The sequence below is a fragment of the Glycine max genome, chromosome 6 (genome assembly GCF_000004515.6).
Source record: "Glycine max cultivar Williams 82 chromosome 6, Glycine_max_v4.0, whole genome shotgun sequence".
Lineage (NCBI taxonomy): Eukaryota > Viridiplantae > Streptophyta > Magnoliopsida > Fabales > Fabaceae > Glycine > Glycine max.
In genome coordinates this window covers 44,824,927-44,844,339 of record NC_038242.2, presented here as the reverse complement: position 1 = coordinate 44,844,339, position 19,413 = coordinate 44,824,927, and the positions used below count along the sequence as shown (strand labels likewise).

Here is a 19,413-nt window from a genome sequence, read left to right as displayed (position 1 = left end):
CTTGAATATAATATGGAAAGCTTAATTAGAACGGCACTTTGCAGAAAGTTGTTGCAGCTTCTAGAGACCTACGGAATGCTCTTTGTATACGCGGGTCAGTCATTTATTATTATGATAATTTGGTGCATCTTATTATTATGATAATTTGGTGCATCCAACTTATTCATCTAAAGTGTTCATTTTATTTATAGAAAAAAAGTTGAAATGAAAATTTATTACAATTCCAGACCCCATCCATAATTTTGTTGATTAAAATTAAGTCACAATATTTGAACTTGATTTTGGAACATATTTACAGGGAATTAAAACTTAGTTATAATAAAAACTGTCCAATAAATATTTCAATGTATTTGATTAGATGAAATAAATTATGCAAAAAGAAGTTAGTTAGGGGGTGGGGATGTGTGATTGAATTGAGGCTTCGGTTGGAAAATTTTCATGTTTCTAATACTGGAAGGGTTACACTTTCATTTGATTCTTCATGTATCTTGTTGATACTTAGCTAGGGATCCAGGAAGTGCCAGAATAGAAATCTTAGTTCATTTCTCTAATTTGGATCATTCTTATTAGATTGCTGTCACAATTTGCTTGTCAATTTAACAAAAGCATTGTTAACCGTGATGCTGCATTGTTGGTTAATAAGGATGATGATCCTGCCTACATTGAGATATGGAACCTTGTCTTTATTTAGGTATTATGATGATTTACAGAGTGTCTTGCTGCCTTCTTTATTCCGAAAATTTGGAAGCCTATGGACATGAAATTAGAAAAAAAAAATCATATATAAAATTTAAAAATGAATCTAATAAATGCTTAGCTTATATTTGCACTGCATTAAATTTCTAGATGCTTTGAGCTATGGCTCCCATTGTCCGAGTTGCATTACCATATATGGTAAGCCTTCCTTAGAGATATTATGTCATGCATGGCACCCGATGTACAACCTTGCTATCAACATGGCCAATTTGTTTGCTTCTGTTTTAGAGTTTGTGAAAAACACCACCTGGATGAAATATATAATAAACAAAGACAAAAGGTTTATTGTTTCAAATCATCATTTTCACGAGCCACTTTCACTCATTAATATTCATTTTTTTATATCTTTAAATAGCACATGCTTGTTAAACATTCAAAAAGAAATTAGTCTTCCAGCCACATTATCTGATTCTATAATATATATGATATGGTAATAAACTAATAAGATAAATTCATATTGAATGTCAATATAAAAAGTATTTTATGTTTATATTTTATGGTAATAAACTAGTAAGATCCCAACACCACCATTCGTGAGATTTCTCTCTTGAAAAAAAAAAACAGCACGGGAACATTATTGTTAGGTATATTAAATCTCTGCTAAGTATTTCTGAAGAATGTGTTGTTCTTCAATTGTGTGATTCATGTCTTGAGCAAGAACATTCTATGGGCGTAGAGATAGAAAATAGAAAAAATGAAAAGATTTAATGTTCGGTGATCTGACTAACTACCGGAAGCCAAGCGCTTGATGAATTGCTAGGAGGTAGCTTAACGCTGGGAATTTCTTTCTTACTGTCTTGAAATTTGACGGTGTAATATGCTATAAATATTTTGTTTTTGAAATTTTCTTTTTAAAAAGGCGGGGTTGAAACATCGGCAATTACACAATCGTTTGGAGAATTGCTGTGAAAACACAACTCATATGTTGATTCAGATAGATTCGGCTCATTTTTAATTTCATAAGTTCACCTCTGCATTGTGATTGTTTTTTCAAATGATGTCGTCCAAATTTGTGATTGTTTTTTCAACTCATATCTTGATTCAGATAGATTCCACTCATAACTTATGAATTGTGATTGTTTTTTCAACTAATGTCGTCCAAATTTTACCAATGTTTCCTGTTCATTCACAAATAACTGTAGCCGACCAGACTGAATTGTTCCCATAGCTGAGAGATTTGGCATGGATCCTGGGGCAGTATAAGTTTAGTTGGTTTCATATATATCATAATAGGTTCTGAAGGAAAGTAGTTTGGTGTTGACACCTAAACATATTCTGTTTGTGATTGTTATATCTGCTCGTGCCTATACTTATCTTTCCTATGCACTATGCAGTTTGCAATATCATGGGATATGGACAGTTGACCAAATTTATTTTTGGCAGATTGTGGATTCGGTGATTGCTCTGTTTCGAGTGGACTTCTCAAGATGGAGAGCTTGCAAATCACCAGGTCTGCCATTCACATGCACTTAAAATAAACCGCCCCTTCTCAGTATATAGATCTGTGCGAATTGGTGAAGTATTTTTATGAGCTAGCTAGGTTCTTGCGTAGGATTAGCTACTTATCTAAGGATTAAAATGTAAAAGAAGCAAAAAGAAAGAGTAAACAACTGATTTCATTTTTTAAGTATTATGTTCTTAACATAGAATGAGAGCGAGCCCTGGTGCAGCGGTAAAGTTGTGCCTTGGTGACTTGTTGGTCATGGGTTCGAATCCGGAAACAGCCTCTTTGCATATGCAAGGGTAAGGCTGCGTACAATATCCCTCCCCCATACCTTCGCATAGCGAAGAGCCTCTGGGCAATGGGGTACGAAGTTTTATGTTCTTATCATAGAATATAAATTACTTGAGCAGTTCTATAGAAGTATCAGAAATCCTCTCAGTGTAATATTGAAATGAATTTACCTGAACTTATATAAATTCTCTAATAAATTGACTTCTAATGAAACATACCAATGAGCCCAATGAGAGGGGAGAAATTTAGGAGGAAGAGAGGGCAGAAGCCTCAATGAGCATGAACTTGCTAAATAAATATCTCTCCATGGATTTTTCTATGATTCAGGTGAATGCATTTGGTTGGAGATCATAAGGGTTAAGTTTGATGATGACATTGGGCCCTTTTTATTATCTTCGAAAATTTATAGGTAGGCATGGAAGTATTCAAAGTTTCTCTTTGTTGGTAGGTACATTTGGTCGTTTTATACAGTACAATTACAAAGTGAACATTTGTGGTAGCTGCCTCTGCTCTATTTAAAGTTAAACTTCATATTGTTCTGAGAAAGTTTATCAAAGACATGAAATCTTAGAAATCATTTTGTAGGGAAGTTGTTTGAGATGTTTCCAACTTTTATCTCAATTACGTTGCTACTTATGTCCCTATTTGAATTATGTATCGCTGCCAATCATTCATGTCCTTATTTTCGCTTCAAGAAATTTCAAGCTATATGTTACTTTGTTTCCAGCATGCTCTCTCGGCAGAGCATGAACTATTTTTGGGCAATTTTGATTTTTCACACTCATGCTGGTCCTGGGGTTATCTCCAATATGTTGTGTACATTGTAACTTCTCTTAAATTTGTGACCAGTTCTTATTTCTTTTTTCATTTTCTTAAAGTGCTTATTGAAAAACTTCTCCAAACTAACTCTATATCGTTTTCATGTGTAAAGATGGATATTTTCAGGTGCTTGAGCCATCCGTAATTTCTTTATTTTGATCCTTTGTCCTACGAGACTCTTTGACTGTAGTTGTTTTAAATGCCTGTAGTTGTTTTAAAGGTGTGTCTGAAACGGTGTTGGTGGCTTGAGAGATTAGGAAGCAGGCAGTCAGAAAGCATTCTCTGGACAAAAATCTATTGGCTGTGAATCCAATGGCCTTGTTGTCTCGAACAAGGTGCAGAGCAATTTCAATAGTTTATTTTTATCTGTAATATTTTTTATTTCATGAAGAGTTTGGGATTATTTGTGAAGAAACTGTGTTTCATACTATTGATCAATAGGACTTATATTTAATTAGAGAGTTTTGAACCAAAAAGGTAAAATCTTCTAAATAACCTAAACTCTAAGGTTTAACAAGCTTAGTGCAATGGGTTTGGGAAAAGTTAAGAGTGGGATGGCTAAAACATCAAGAAAGCTTAGAATTGAAATGGTTAGTGGTTGCTGCCAAATTTTGACACCAGATAAGCTGTCTTGCAGAAGTTTGTGTGTTAAGGTCTGGCAGAGTTGGTCTTTGGTATTTTTGTGAACTTTAGATCTGGAAGTCCTCTTTGCGGACTTACTGGTTCCATAAATTTTGAAGTTTTGTAGAATATTTGTTGAATATTCTTGTCAGGTAGGTTTCAACGCCTGTTATGCAGATTTATTTTTGGCACAACTGTTGTTTTGGCTTAAATGGATGAGGTTTGACTTAAACTAATAAAGAGAAATGCTTACTCTAGTGCTAAGTAACAGAGGGAGCCTCAAACTTTATATTTTCCAGCTTATGTGAATTCTGTCATAAGAAGCCTGCTGAGGTGCTATTCAGAACATTATAATCTTGTGGAGAAGGATGGGGCCATGCTACTGGGATGGAAGGAGAGAAATTTGATTTCAGCTTCAGCTTGGCATTGATTACATGCAGACAGGAAATAATGTAGTGGTACAAACATGTTGCTGACTGAGGTTTATGTTGATTTCCAGGGCCATGTGTTAGTTATAATTGTTTTAAAGGTCACTATTTCATAAATTAGTCTATGGAGTATCATGTCATAGTGATGCAGAATTGCAGATTACTGTATACCAATTCTTTTATGAGTTGTTTAGGTATGCACAGTGTTTTGATCTACAAATATTGTACCTGTACCTGAAACTTATCCTTTGTATCCAATACAAAATTAAATGAATTCACAATAAGATTATTGACAGTTTGCTACATTCTTATCCGATACAATTTGGTGCATTACCATTTTGTATCAATAATATTAATTTTTGCATGGACGGTTAATTTTCATGTTGGGGCCGGCATGGTTGGTTTTCCATGTTCCTTTTTGGGCACCGGGATGATTGTTGTATATATATACTCGTTATTCTTTCGGGATATGTCATAACCAATACAACTAGCTATACATAACCACAATTACACACTGGTCATTTGGTCTATTTACAGTCAGAAACACAAGATAAGTACATGGAAGAAAAAGAAGGAACTTCAATGCTATCATAGAAACTTGTGATTGTAAAAGTAACTGAGCCCCTTCACTCACTATATTCTCGTTTCAGTCATTATCTGGTGGGACTTCAAAAATTCCTTTCTCTTTTGTTCTTTGGCACCAATGCCCAATTGTCATAAAACATTCCACTCATCCGTGACAGTAAAATGGCAACTGGCATGGTCTATTCTGTTCAAGGATGTTCAGATCAGATCCTTTCCAACAATATCTACTTGCCATTGTTCCTTTGCTTGATTATTCCCGGATGCTCAAATTGATTATGCATCAACTTGATTATATCCCCAGGGAGGGTTTGGCAGCATCCTTTCACCATTTTGGTTTGTTACTTCATTTTATTCTATGTGATAAAGATATATATGAAGATACAATAGCCACCATTCACTTGATGTTAAATTGGTTGGCACATGGAAGTTCACGCTTGGAGTGATATTCCTAAATTTAGAAACCAAATAATATGCAAAGAGCCGAAGACAAATTAAAAGATTAAATGACTAGTATGAAATAGTGTGAGGATGGAATAGCCAGTTTACTATCTACTTTTAAAAAATAACTAGTCAGTTACCATGTCTACGCTCGGTTGTTCCGCTTCATTCCTTTATTTTTTATTTTTGTTTTAATACTTAGATTAAAAATTAAAATATGCATAAAAGTATAAAAATTCTAAAAATAAGAGTATAAAAAAATATCTTTATTCTGTTAGACTACTTTTTGGTGAATGAAAAAAGTTGAATCCTCTACGTTATTTGAAAAAAATAGAAATATTCATTTCTATTTTTCTTCATGTAACAGTCATGCTTACGCGAAACACCTTGTCACATGTATATTTCTTGTTGTTATCTTTCTTATTCTAGTTCTTACAATTCTTAATTTCTCCATGTTTAAGCAAAACGTGTCAACGATATATGATAACTGGAGTCATGTAATTGGATCAACAATTTATTTATTCAAAAAAGAATGAAAATAAATTATAAACTTTGATAATTTTAACTTCTCTAACTATAAAATAATAAATGAAAAACATGTGCACAAATTTTATTGTCTTGTAATCACAAAGTCATCACATATGATAATTTTTTATAATAACTGTTTTATAAGTTAAAATTTTAATTTTTTTGATTGATTAATGATGCAAAAATCTTTGACGGAAATCAAACTTTAGAATTAGCTTTCATCTAAAATTTCTTATACTACTAAACTATTTTAGATATTATGGCATTTTGTCTGTAGTTTGGAAAAGGAGGTCATCCTTGGGTATTAGAAACTCTCTTGATATTAAAATGTCTTAGCAAACTTTTTATTTATTTATATACTCTTTTAAAATGAATGAAAATGACTTGTAAACTTTGATAGTTTTATTCTCTTCAACTGTAGCTTATTAAATAAATAATATGTGCACAAATTATATTTTTATTTAATCACAAAATTTTTATGTATGAAAAATCTATTAATTTTTATAATAATTAATGTATAAGTTATATTGAAATTTTTTTATGATTGATTAGTGATACAACTACCCTCGATGCAATATTAATGTGTTTATCTGTTTAATACTTTCTCAATTTTCACTCATATCTACTAAGACACTCAACCCTGATCCCTCATAATTAATGTAACATGTAATTTGTCGAATGTTAAAAACTTACGGGTTTGGGGAAAACCTGTTCTTAACTTCGTTGTCAGTATCATAAATATAAAGCTGTGCAAATTTGGATGAATTATCAGCCATAGGTTGGAGGCTTCCAATAAGATGGTGCCCTTAACCATGTATGTGAAATGTAAAAGGACCTCTTCTAGTATTATAGGTTGTGTCAACTTTGACACCAGGTGATGTGAATACAAACATTAGATTATATGAACGAATGTTTTGTTGGAAATTTCTAGCTTCTGTACTGTTGGTGTCAAATAGTAGTTGTCTCAATGGTTGTGGAGGATCTTGTAGTAGAGGAAGTTGTATTTTTCCATCACCGCAACATAATACAAACCTTGGGTTACATAATACAAACCTTGGGTTTTTGGACTGCTTGTCCTTGTTAATCCTCTCATCATACCACATCATAGCATTACAATGCTTGCATTGCCAAACTGGATCTCCAATATCATTGTATGTTGCACCTACACATTCATTCAAAAGTTTAGATTCTCCCCACGTGCAAAAGAAATGAAAAGACAACAAAATGTAAGTTGAAGTTTGAAGTTCAATACCGGTATTTTGACAATCATATGGTGTATGATGATTGCTATGATGATCAGTATCAGCATCATCCTCTATTGGTGTTGGGTTGTCAAATGAATATTCTACATGACACAAATTTGTGTAATTTAAAATGTGGTCTATTGTAACCAATTAAGTAAGTTAGAAAAGTAAGAAGTTAAATGTACATGGTGATCAATTTGACATGATGTAATTATAATCCACACGGATTTAGTCATTTTAGATGTAATAACAATAATCACATATTACCTGTATCAATGTTTGTCTAGTTTATATTGTTTTCGTCATCACTATCATATGAGATGTGAGATATTAGTATTGATTTGTGTATTGTATATCTCCCAGAATGTATATGTTGAGACATATTGGCAGATTGAATTGGAGCAGCAGGTGTGGTTGTATGTTCTGTAGAAGTTAATGGTCGTTTGAGGTTTGATGAAGTTATATTTTCTTTCCCAAACTTGTACAATAGATTTGTCTAGATGATAAAGCGTTGATGGTATGTACATTGATAGTATGCTTTCGTCGAATTTGAAATTCCCTAGTGTAATGTTGGTGGGACTGATTCGAAGAAGAAGTGATGTTTGCCAAAGGTGTGCACTGTGTATGTAGTGTAGGACTGTCATCAATAAAGTGTGGGTGACATGTTGAAATACGCTTACATTTTTTCTGCAATAACAATATTTATATTTGAATTAGTATTTATTATAATATGTACACGTCAATTGGGGGTTTGTAGTCATTGTTACCATTTGCTAAATGCTGATGTGGAGTGTCAGAACCTTGTCTTCTTTTTTGCAAAATGTGTTTTCTATTTTTCCTTTGTTGGGCAGAATTTTCCATTTGAACTTCCAGTTGTTAAAGTATTCTACAACATTTTGTGATTCTTTGAAAATAAGAATTTAGGTGCAACATATAATCCTGCAACATGTAGTATTACTTCCGTATATCTAGCAATGTACGAATAGTAGCCACATGATATTGTTTCAGAACAAATAATGGTACATGAATGGCTGTTAGAATATTAAGTATAACATATAATAAATTGTATAAATATAGAAAATTTCCTTCAGATTTAGGAGTAGAAGATATATCTTTTGTTGTTCATGTTGGAGGGAAGTTGTGATGTTGTGGAAATCTTACTTTTCGGCTTCCCATTTTGTTCATCATTTATCATCATCCGGCTTTTACCTACTATTGAATGAGAATTGATGTTGTAGAAGTTGGGTGAAGATTTTGATATTGTTCACCATTGATAGTCATGAGAAGCTAGTAAAGAAAAGGAAGAAGGGTGACTTGTGCATTCCCTCGCGTATTTTTGTTTCCCACCAAGTTTATGATTAGACATTTGTGTGGTTTAGGCTGAGACTTCTATCAACGCTACAGTAATTTGGTACCTACATTTCGTTATTTGTGTTGACAGCTTTCACAAAAATGTTTTATACAATATATTTGTTATATTTTATTGAATTTGTGTTTTGTTGAAATCTTTGGTGTGTTTGTTAATTTATTAGTCTTATTTGTGTTAAACAGGTATTATTGATAAACTTGTTGATTTCAAAATACAAAGTTTTACAAACAATGTTTATAACAAAATCTTCTTATGTACTAGATTTAAAACTTTTTGGATAGCATTGATATATGTAACAACCATTGATAGGGTTCAATGTTCTTTCGGATTGCACAAATTAATACTATATACCAATATATGAATATATCCAAAAGGAAGTTATATATTTCAACAAATAGTAAATAACCATATAGTTCTGTAACGTTGTTCAGATAGTCGTAAATACCGAAAGGAAACATTGTCTGGTAATGCTAGGTAATTGAATTACAACATAGAAGTACTTTAGCATAGACGACACATAATAATTTCACCAACAAACAATTCTAAAATAAGCTACTAAACTACCATCTTCAATTGGAGTCACTATCATCCCAAGCCAACTATTTTTTTATTATCAACTCTCATACTTTTTTATAAGGCCTAAAGTAGAAACATATCTCATCTCCAACACTGAAGGCATTGTCTCTCAAATATTGGTACCAAGGTTCAGCAACACATTGTAGGCCTTTTTGAGCATCGTGCATGGTACTAAAATCTGACAGCCCAAGTCTTTCCCAATAATTCATCAAAATAGGGAGGGAAAACCTTGATCTCATCGCCACTCTATGAATAAATAAACAAATTAAATGCAATATGAATATAGATAACATACATGGATGATTCTAATTCAGAAAACATACTGCAATCTACTCTTGGCGACATTGATCGATCGTTTTGCCAAAAATTTTGATACATGTTGCATCCCAAAAATGGAAGTTAGCCTTCTCCTCATTCTGTTCCATTTTTAGAACTAACTTATACCTAACACAACAATATTCGATCCCTTTTAATAAACACTAAAATAATATACATAATAACTCATTGGAATTGACTTTGTTGGAAATTTGGGGAGACATATAAGTTACCTTGGAACGGTGTGAGTAACTTAGTTCTAGCACGAACAAAAATTGACACCAATTTTCAATGGATCAAATGTCGTAGTACAGTAGAGATAATTATCATAACTCCATTGTGTATCAATGATGACTTCATCCACCGTACCAACGATCAACTAGTAACAGTCCTAAATTAGTACATGCAAAACATAAATGAATGAACGGTTAATCTTGATAACAGTTATTCAAATAACAGGGTCATTAATTTGAAAGTTAAACTTGTTACCTTTCTCAGTCTGCTTATTTCAACTAACCTAACCATTTGAGCATTATGCAAGAACTTTTCAACTGAGTTTCGTTGGGAATATTAGCTATATTGTGATTGAGAAACACTTCCTTCATTTGATACTCTGCCAGCATAGAACGACATACCTACATCTAATATGCATTCATCAACATGAATAAATTTTGGTTTTATTATGAGCATGCAACAAAAGATGAAGGTCAAATTTGAGTGTTCCAAAAATATATGCATTGTACCTATTATGGAATTCTTGGATTTTTGCTATATCAATGTTGACATACAACTTTGACCCATGCTTGATATTTTGGACATTGAAGGGATATTTGTCTGCAAATAATATTATAGTTACATGTAAAATGCATTCATATAATAAATAGAAGCAAATTTAAAAGAAATAGAAAACTCCATTAGAATGACCTTTAGGATCTTTGATCTTAGCAAGTGTTAACATAACCACCAAGTAAACCACAAATGAAATCGTACTTACTTTGTATGTAGAATGATTGTCAACAACTTTAATGTTCTGAATCAAATATGCAGAACCACAATGCAACTTTGCCTCAAATTCAGCAAACAGTTATTGCCATAGAGTAACGCCAATCATTGCACCCTACAAGAGTCAGGAATGAAACTCATGAATGTATCAAAGCACTAAAATGAATGTACTCAATTACAGTATATCGAATAACATCAAAATCGTCATTTGGTCCATCAACACCATCTTAATTGCTTGCCTACCATTGTGCTTGTTAACGTGCCACATATCAGTGATTCATATTGCTATCTTCCAAGCCCCTTTCTTGGTATGCAATTCAAAGATCAGGTTTTCCTTGCGAGACATCGCTACAAATAAAACACAATATTTTCTTTATAAATACAAAAGAATAATTTATAAAACACAATACACTATGGACATACAATGTCTGAAGCAAACAATGGGGAATAACAAAAGGTCTCAATTTGTTTTGCAAACAACATAGACAGGCAGAACACTTTGCAAACAACATAGCAGAGGCCATGAAACACCTAGTGGGCCACTACTACGGCACAAATGTATGATCATAGAAGGATTGGAAAGGCAAAAAAAAAACAATAATGTAGGCAAAGGGTTCTGTTTCAAGTAAGGGAATCAAAACACTTTACCTCAAACTGTGGACATACACTGTCTGAAGCACATAGTGGGGAATAACAAAAAGTATCAGTCTATGTTGCAAAGAGAACACACATAAATAAAATAGACGTTTATCACCAAATGTATATATAGACCAAGTACATAAAAACAAATGTATATATACACCAAGTAGATATAAATCCAAACAACATAGAAAGGCAGAACACTTTGCAAACAACATAGGAGATGCCATGAAACACCTAGTGAGCCACTGCTACGACACAAATATATAATCATAGACGTTTTGGAAAGCAAAAAGAAAATGTAGGTAAAGGGTTCTATTTCAAGTAAGGGAATCAGAACAAAAGGTAGATAAAAACCATAAATTAAACAAACCAAGACACGACGAACCTGTACTCATGCAGTTTTGACTTCATAATCGCAGCATAATAAAAAAATCCTAGCATAACAAATAGCAAATAAGGAAATCGTGAAGTATATATACACCAAGTAAATAAAAACCGTAAACTAAACAAAAAACTAACACATGACGTACTTGTACTCATGCAAATTTGACAAAAAAATCGCAACATAACAAATAACAAATAAGGAAATCGCAAAGTTTGGTTATGCAAAGAAAAGGAACCTGTACTTAGGGTTGTGGGTTACTTATTTCACCTTCTTCTTTCTCCTGCAAAGAAAACAAACTTGTACTCGGGTTGCTGGTGACTTTATTCACCATCCAACCACTTCCATTTCATCTTCTTTCTCATTCAAACAAAAGGGAGGTGCAGTTAGGGTTACTGGTGACTTGGTTTAGCTTCAAAACACTTGCATTGTGTGTTCTATCTCTTGCAAATTATGGTCTGAGCCCACATCCTCTCTGTCATAGAAGCGCATTGGAAATAGAAGCGCATTGTAAACAAAAGTGCAATAAAAACCCGAAGACAAAATAAAAAGAAACTACATAGCGTGATGTTGACGTTTTTGGGCGGGAACTACATGGCTTAATATTTCGACACCTCAGCAAAGTAGGGACATTTTTGACATTTCCTTATAATGTTAGGACCTTGTTTGTATAAAGATAGATGATTCACCAACAGCAAGAAATTCAAGAAAATAAATTATATGAATTTTAATAAGCTTTAAGACACTAGTCCTTGGCCAACTTTGTTTTAACACCAAAGCAATTGGCATGGCTGTTCTTAAATCCATATTTACAGAACAAAATTGGGGCATGGGGATCAATACACATCAAAAACAGGTTCTAAATATGTATGAGACTAACAATGGCATCCAATTAGACAAAGAGAGACTTAGTGCTCTAAGAATCAAATTCGCATGCAAATTGAAAATTATAGGATTAGGAAAATCCTCACCTTTTCCCACCTATCTATACTCTTCAAAACCCAAAATGATTCAAGCTCTAGCTTCTCTTTCCCTTAGAGAGAAATACATGAAGAAAGGATGGATGAAGATTATTCCTGCACCCAAATGGAGATTCTAGGAGCTTAAAAAATCACTCTTTAAAATATCAAAATACAAGGAATCTTAAAAATTACTACCTAGAACTTATATGGGTCACAACAACTTGACAGAAAAAAAAAAGAATAAAAAGGAGAGAAAATTAAAATACAGCTGATTTGAGTATTAGGAACTATCAATGAGAAGCTAATGGATATGTGAACATTGTTTTATAATTGCATGTGAGACTCAAAGTGATTTTAATGGAATAAAAAGCTTTGCCATGAAAGTGGAACTGGGAACATCGAGAGAGAAGAAGAAAAGAAAGCATTGCGGCTTTGGGGGAGAAGCAATGTCTGATAAAAATTCACAGCAATGCTAAAACATGCAATGTTGGTAGGCATTATATATATGTTATTTAATTCAATTGTGAGAATTGAAATTAATTTATAGAATTTTTCTTATATAATTTTTCTAAAAGATAAAAATTTTATAAATTATTTTTTATGAAAAAATTCTCTTATATCTTTTTTTCATCGGTGAAGTTCTCTCATATGCCAGTGCATAAGTTTATTTTATTTTTCTTTCTTCTTATCATTGAGTAGAATGTAAATTTTATACCAACAAAATATTATACAGGATATAATTTAGCCATATAAAAGTATGCGAAGAAAACAATGCGCATACGAAGAAAGAACAGAACTTCTTGCTCATGCCTAAATAGAGTTGGAGATATGATAACATGCGAAGATAATCATATATAACAGGATAGCACGTATTCAAGCAATACAAAAGAATTTATATCTTAGTGGACAAAAAATGCCATCAAAGTATAGTTTACCAAATATAATGCTACTAGACTAAACAAAATATTCATGATATGGTGGAAGTCATTATTTATTTATCTTAAAGAAAGGAATTACGTGCCTACATATTTAAGTATTTTCATCAACTAATATGATTTTAAATAAATTTTTCATTTTTTATATTATAATTAAATTAAATAAGCATATATTGTTTAAAATTATTTTTTAATATTTAAATATTTTATTTAAGAATATTATTTTTAAACAACAAAGAAAATTTGTTTTTTTTCATATAATCTCGATTTTCTTATTAACTTTGTTTAGGGACCAAATATTTACATATAAATAAAAAAATTAACAATTCAATAATTCATTAAAATAAATAGTTTTGCATAAAAAATAAAAAATCAGAATTTAAAGTTTCATAATAAAAAAAAATATGTCATCTAGTATATAGTTTCCCACAATAAATTATAAATATTAAAATAGGTAAAAGGATTTTTAAATTCAATAAAGGATAAAAAATATTTTAAAACAAATTAGTGAAAATAAATTTTGAGAAGAAAAAAAATGCTAATAACTTATAAGTTAACTGCTACTCCATGTAGCTTGAAAATAAACTATAAACTACTAAAATAAGTTTGTGTATTAAACAAATTTCATTTTGTTTAAAGTTCCACGCCTAAAAAGTTTTACTAAATTTCCTTATAATTCATAAAAATAATTTATATTACTCAATAACAACATGGAACCAAATAATACTGATAATTTAAAAAAATATTATAATCGCAAGGACATAATACGTTTATTCAACAAAATACTATAATTTGAAGGTAATAAATTAAGATAGTAATATATCTTAATAGCACGGGTAAAATCACAACAAAATTAGATAGCCTTTATACAATTAACAAATATCAAATTATATTTTCTGAAATTATTTAAATTTTCATCACACACATATATAATCGAGCAAAGGGAGACATAGAGAAAGAAATAAAGACATGTTACATAAGACAAATTAAAAAATTAAACGACAAGCAAGGAATAGTGTCTGGATAAATAAATAGTTTAATTTCTATGTTTTTAAAACTAATAACAGACCATGCGTTTCTTCTCACCTTATTATCCAAAGTTTCAAACAAAGTGAAATTTGTTTAATTTGTACCTTTTAAAGAGATGATTGTACTATTTACGCCAAAAGTCCAGGCGAACTTGATCTTGCTACTGCTGCTTCAACTCTGCATCCATATTCAAATATGTCTCCAATTCTTCACTATGAAGCAAGCCTAGCTGAATTGCAATTGCTACTTGTTTTCTTCAATTGCCAAATATTTGCGCTTCCCAGGCGACGAATTTTTACTGTGCATCGTTGTTAAGTTTAATAATTCCAGATCTTGTTTATATACCCAACGATACCAATATTTCTTCACTTCAACATACAAATCTTCATCATGAAGATCTCTGAATCTACTTTCCACTTTCAACTCATCAAAATATGGACGTTTGAAAAAGAATAGCCCCACGTGATCCGATTCCTCCGTGACTAGATCTTCACGGAAAAGAACCGGAATATGAAGATGTTCACGGTAATGAACCGGAATATGAAGATCTTCACGTACTCCCTCTCTTTGTTGGGGTGGAATAGAAGGGCCACATGTAATACTAAGAATTGAAGGTTGTTCCATGTCTGGAGGGGGCATTCTTCTTTCTTTGTGTACCACGAAGATTACACCCAACGCAATGCCTATCCTATTTTTGTAATGCTGCGTAAAGTGAGATCTGTCTATGTTTATGACATTGCCCGTGCCCACATGCTCTTTCTTGAACCACCTTGGTATTTCACTTCCTGGAATAATACTTGAAAATAATGGAAAGCTGAACAGCCCACTAAAGCCGGAAAGACTGAGGCACTGAAGTATTTGTATCATCCATGAGAAACAATTGTTGGTGCAGCAATCTCTCTCAACTAATTCTGGGCAGTTGAAAATATTTAATCCCAATCCATATTCTTCATGTTTAACAGGTGTCCAGCTCCCAGGCCAATCAGTTCGTGAAGGGAGCTCAGGCAAATATCTCAATCTCTTGCAGTGTTGTAAGTTTAAATGTAACAGTTTGGAAAGCTCCTTGAGGCTGGGTAGTCTTTCAAAATTGTTTCCCCTTAAACATAGCTTTTCTAAGCATTGGAAATTTCCAAAAGCATCAGGGATTCTAAGTAAATTGCAGAAACTTAGATCAAGTTCACGCATACATGAGAAAATAGAAAAGGAAGGCAACAAACACCTGACTGAATCTTCCGATAAATGGATATTCTGTAGGTTTGAACATCCGAAAAGGCTTAGGTATCTGAGAGAACTAAGTTCCAATATGTTACTAGGTAAGCTTACTAGACTTTTGCAATCTTTCAAATTTAAAATAGTAAGCTTCCTTAGATGACCAATGGATGGATGTATCTGCCTTAGTTGTACACATCCTTCCAGATTTAACTCTTCAAGATTTAGTTCCTCTACAAAATGTGGCAAGTTTACGAGACGTTTGCAATCTCTCAAATTTAAAACAGTAAGTTTTCTTAGATGACCAATGGATGGATGTATCTGCCTTAGTTCTTCACATCCTTTGAGATTTAACTCTTCAAGATTTAGGTCCTCTACAAAATGTGGCAAGTTTACTAGACTTTTGCAATCTATCAAATTTAAAGCAGTAAGCTTTCTTAGATGACCAATGGATGAATGTATCTGCCTTAGTTGTACACATCCTTTCAGATTTAACTCTTGAAGATTTAGGTCCTCTACAAAATGTGGCAAGTTTACTAGACTTTTGCAATCTTCAAATTTAAAGAGTAAGCTTTTTAGAGACCAATGGATGGATGTATCTGCCTTAGTTGTCACATCCTTAGATTTAACTCTTCAAAATTTAGGTCCTCTACAAAATTGGCAAGTCAGTGAGACTCTTAGACGACCAATGGATGAGGGTAGCTGTTTTAGTAGTTCACATCGTCTCAGATCTAAAATTTCAAGCTTTAGGGCCTGTTCAAAATGTGGTAACTCGACAAGACTGTTGCAGCCTCTTAAATTCAGATAGGTAAGATTTCTAGGAAAACCAACGGATGGATGGAACCGCTTGAGTCGTTCACATCTTTCGAGATTTAGCCAATAAAGATTTAGGGCCTCACCAAAATTGGGCACCTCGATTAGATATTTGCAGTAAGAGACATTCAAACGTCTCAAATTGGGTATCGGCTGCAATAAAGAGCCAATAGAAAGAGACAAAATTAAAAACAACACTTGGATCATAATTATTAATTATTCAAACAAGAATTGAATAATCAAAGATAATTTGTCTATTGATACATTCCTTTAAAGAAAATGAAAATAGGAAAAACATAAAAATTTACACTACCTGTGTGCTGTCCCATAAATGTTGGATGCTACTCCAAGAAAGATCCAACTCAAAAAGATTGTGTGGTTGAAAACATTGAGGTAGAGAGTTAAAGGGATAGCATTGCCAAATAAGATATCCTAATTCATTGGAAAGATAATTCAGGTTTCCTGAAAAAAAATCCTTCTTCGTATATGTGCAAAGCTCCTCTTCCTCATCCCCATACAAACTATCATACTCGGGAAGCTTAAGCAACTTAAGGTTTTTCATTTTTGATAGAGCATCAACTCTCATTATTGTATTAAAAAACATCCATGATTTATCATCAACAACTATGGCTTCCAGATTTTTTGCTTCCTACAACATTGCAAACAAGAAAGAAAATATTAGACCTTTTGAAGTACAAACAAATTCTAGAAAAAATGGAGCAACCGAAGATTATACATTAAAAAATTTATTATACCATATTGTTCGACATAACTTTGTAGAGATCTTCACACTCCCAGAGTCTACTCCACTTTCTTGGCTCTTTAGGTGATTTTTCTCGAACAATACACTTGCCTAAATCTCTGAGCAAGCTATGCATATAAATCCTCCCATCAAAAATGGTTATGAGTGATTTATCAACAAGAATTTGGAGGCCAATTTCAGGATTAAATCCACGAAAATCCAAGATTTCCTCCTCACAATGCTCAAAATAATCCTGATCGAAGAAACAAGCAATATCTAAAAATATTTCCCTGTCATTTTCTTCCAGATCATCATAACTTATTCGCAACACATCCATTATATCCTTACTTTTATTATCACTTAGCCTAACCAATATACCTCTCCACTGCGAAACATTTCGACCATGCAAAGATTTGCCTATTACTTCAATTGCCAAGGGATGGCCATCAGCATGTGATAGTACATCATATGTCAACATTTTATAATCACTCATAATATAGTCACATTTAAAAGCATTTTTGCAAAATAACTGAACAGCATTGTCATCTTCCAATGGCTGGACTTCGTAAACATGATGTACTCCATGTGTCCTTAATATGTGTTCATCCCTAGAAATTATAATGATTCTGCTCCCTCCACCTAGGCATTCAAGTAATAGAGTCTCTCTACTCCCTGTAAACATGCGTAGTTGTTCAACCTGATTAACATTATCAAAAACTATAAGTCCTCGTTTATTGCGTAGCCTTGTCCCTATCAAATATGTTCCCACAGAAGCATTGCAAATCTCTAGATTTTTATCATTTAGGCACTGAGAAAGTAACTGTTTTTGTACACCTAGTGAACCAGAACGTCGATAAATATAGTTTACATCATCAACAAAACAATGAAAATCAAATTGATAAGCAATCTTTTCATATAAAGCACTTGCAAGAGTCGTTTTTCCTATTCCCCCCATTCCACTAATTCCGACAACTCGAACATCACTAACCGACTCCAATTTTAAACACTTCTCTAATTCTTTAACACGGGATTCCATCCCAACTAGATTACCATTTGGAAGATTTTGAAATTTGGAACCCAATCTACATTTTATTTTTTGAACAATTTCTTTAATCATTGCAGGTTGTGACCTGAAAATTTAAAGAAAATGAGGAATGACAAATTATCAGAACCACAACATAATGTATATATGTACAGGGCAAGAGAATTTCAGAGATTTTAAACACCATTTGCATTAAAGATGTATAAATTTAGAGTCAATTTGCATGCTACGTCCTCAACTTCTATGAACTCTACTTTAGAAAGCCATAGTAAGTTTGATAAAAACAACCTGACTAAGAAATGATGAAATGTATGCACATGGATATAATATGACTGACTGCATATAAATTTGTACTTACTCATTTTGGATATCCCAGCCAGAGATATTGGCCACTTGTATCAGAGCTTCTCTCCATCTCTGCACTTCCTCCATCTTCTCTATATCTTCTCTGAATCTTCGTTCGTGTTCTGCAAAGGCAATCCCATAATAACCACTCTGTTTCCGCACCTCTGATGGATCAACATCATAGAAAATTGGAAGAACACGACTCGAGGATGGTTCAATAGTGCAGTTGCAGATGTGTGCAAGTTCACGCAAGCACCAAGTTGAGGAAGCATAGTTCTTAGAGAAGACCACAAGGAAAAGGCGAGACTCTTGAATGGCCAGTAGCAGCTCGGGTGCTATGGATTCGCCTTTCTGAAGATGTGTATCATCTTTGAAGGCATGGATGCCATTTTCAAAGAGAGCATCAAAGAGAAAAGCAGTGAAGTTGTTGCGCGTGTCTTCACCGCGGAAGCTGACAAACACATCATATGTAGTGATGATCGCATGAGATGAAGAAGAAGAAGAGCTGTATTGGATGATGGCCTTAGAAGCCATTGCAATTGCAGAAGCGGAATGCGAGGACAAGTACTGTGGGCAGTGAAGAAATATTATAAAGCTAATAATTGTAGAAAGAAACGCTTCTTTCTTTATTTTTCCAATTTGCTTTATGTAAAGTTAATAACTGTAGTTCACTCGTCAGTTTCTCATGTCACGATTGCGTCTTAGGATTTTCATTTTTCAACCTACCTTACATGTGCTGTCTGGGTTCACTCTTCCTTTATTTTTCTTTATTTTTTTAATTACTCATTTTATTTCTATCATTTATCTTTTAATCTTTATAGCTATAAAATTATTTTTTTTATAATTTATATTTTAATTTTATTTTAACATGTATAGTTTAAAAGTTATTCTTTTAG

At 32.8% G+C, this 19,413-nt stretch overlaps 3 protein-coding genes and 1 long non-coding RNA gene across 5 annotated transcripts; 1 reads left to right on the top strand and 3 right to left on the bottom strand.

Annotated features, from left to right (window-relative positions):
• Positions 1 to 6,506: 6,506 nt before the first annotated feature.
• On the bottom strand, positions 6,507 to 8,177 carry LOC121175077 (uncharacterized). The gene is made up of 3 exons (XR_005892083.1): positions 7,422 to 8,177; positions 7,163 to 7,255; positions 6,507 to 7,072 (listed from the first exon to the last, which is right to left on the bottom strand). It is a non-coding gene; the product is annotated as an uncharacterized lncRNA (long non-coding RNA).
• A 704-nt stretch (positions 8,178 to 8,881) lies between these two features.
• On the bottom strand, positions 8,882 to 14,820 carry LOC100500236 (uncharacterized). 2 transcript variants are annotated; one of them, NM_001416244.1, is made up of 11 exons: positions 14,471 to 14,820; positions 12,412 to 12,516; positions 11,679 to 11,915; positions 11,444 to 11,492; positions 10,660 to 10,764; positions 10,409 to 10,531; positions 10,158 to 10,248; positions 9,932 to 10,055; positions 9,648 to 9,805; positions 9,423 to 9,543; positions 8,882 to 9,345 (listed from the first exon to the last, which is right to left on the bottom strand). In NM_001416244.1, exons 10-11 carry the CDS (start codon positions 9,512 to 9,514, stop codon positions 9,144 to 9,146), a joined length of 294 nt encoding a protein of 97 aa, NP_001403173.1. In that variant the 5' UTR covers positions 9,515 to 9,543; positions 9,648 to 9,805; positions 9,932 to 10,055; positions 10,158 to 10,248; positions 10,409 to 10,531; positions 10,660 to 10,764; positions 11,444 to 11,492; positions 11,679 to 11,915; positions 12,412 to 12,516; positions 14,471 to 14,820; the 3' UTR covers positions 8,882 to 9,143. The 2 variants fall into 2 exon arrangements, with proteins under 2 accessions (NP_001403173.1, NP_001403174.1); NM_001416245.1 differs by having other exon boundaries at positions 11,444 to 11,915.
• On the top strand, positions 12,447 to 14,595 carry LOC121175076 (uncharacterized). Its single transcript, XM_041016676.1, has 2 exons — positions 12,447 to 12,513; positions 14,468 to 14,595. The coding sequence occupies exons 1-2, from the start codon at positions 12,447 to 12,449 to the stop codon at positions 14,593 to 14,595; spliced, it is 195 nt and encodes a 64-aa protein (XP_040872610.1).
• A 1,159-nt stretch (positions 14,821 to 15,979) lies between the features above and the next one.
• LOC106799107 (disease resistance protein RPV1) lies at positions 15,980 to 19,192 on the bottom strand. Its single transcript, NM_001416246.1, has 4 exons — positions 18,531 to 19,192; positions 17,144 to 18,260; positions 16,702 to 17,037; positions 15,980 to 16,541 (listed from the first exon to the last, which is right to left on the bottom strand). Exons 1-4 carry the CDS (start codon positions 19,049 to 19,051, stop codon positions 16,209 to 16,211), a joined length of 2,307 nt encoding a protein of 768 aa, NP_001403175.1. The 5' UTR covers positions 19,052 to 19,192; the 3' UTR covers positions 15,980 to 16,208.
• Between the last annotated feature and the right edge of the window lie 221 nt (positions 19,193 to 19,413).

Bases quoted from the DNA above. Each gene is read 5' to 3' on its own strand.
- LOC100500236 (NM_001416245.1), bottom strand. From the start codon at position 9,514: ATGAGGAGAAGGCTAACTTCCATTTTTGGGATGCAACATGTATCAAAA. The intron at 9,346-9,422 runs GTATGTTTTCTG...ATTTATTCATAG, and splicing joins GTCGCCAAGAGTAGATTGCA to AGTGGCGATGAGATCAAGGT.
- LOC121175076 (XM_041016676.1), top strand. From the start codon at position 12,447: ATGATTCAAGCTCTAGCTTCTCTTTCCCTTAGAGAGAAATACATGAAG. The intron at 12,514-14,467 runs TTCCTGCACCCA...TTGTTTAATTTG, and splicing joins GAAAGGATGGATGAAGATTA to TACCTTTTAAAGAGATGATT.
- LOC106799107 (NM_001416246.1), bottom strand. From the start codon at position 19,051: ATGGCTTCTAAGGCCATCATCCAATACAGCTCTTCTTCTTCTTCATCT. The intron at 18,261-18,530 runs GTAAGTACAAAT...TTAAATTTTCAG, and splicing joins GGCTGGGATATCCAAAATGA to GTCACAACCTGCAATGATTA. The intron at 17,038-17,143 runs GTATAATAAATT...GCAATGTTGTAG, and splicing joins AAGTTATGTCGAACAATATG to GAAGCAAAAAATCTGGAAGC.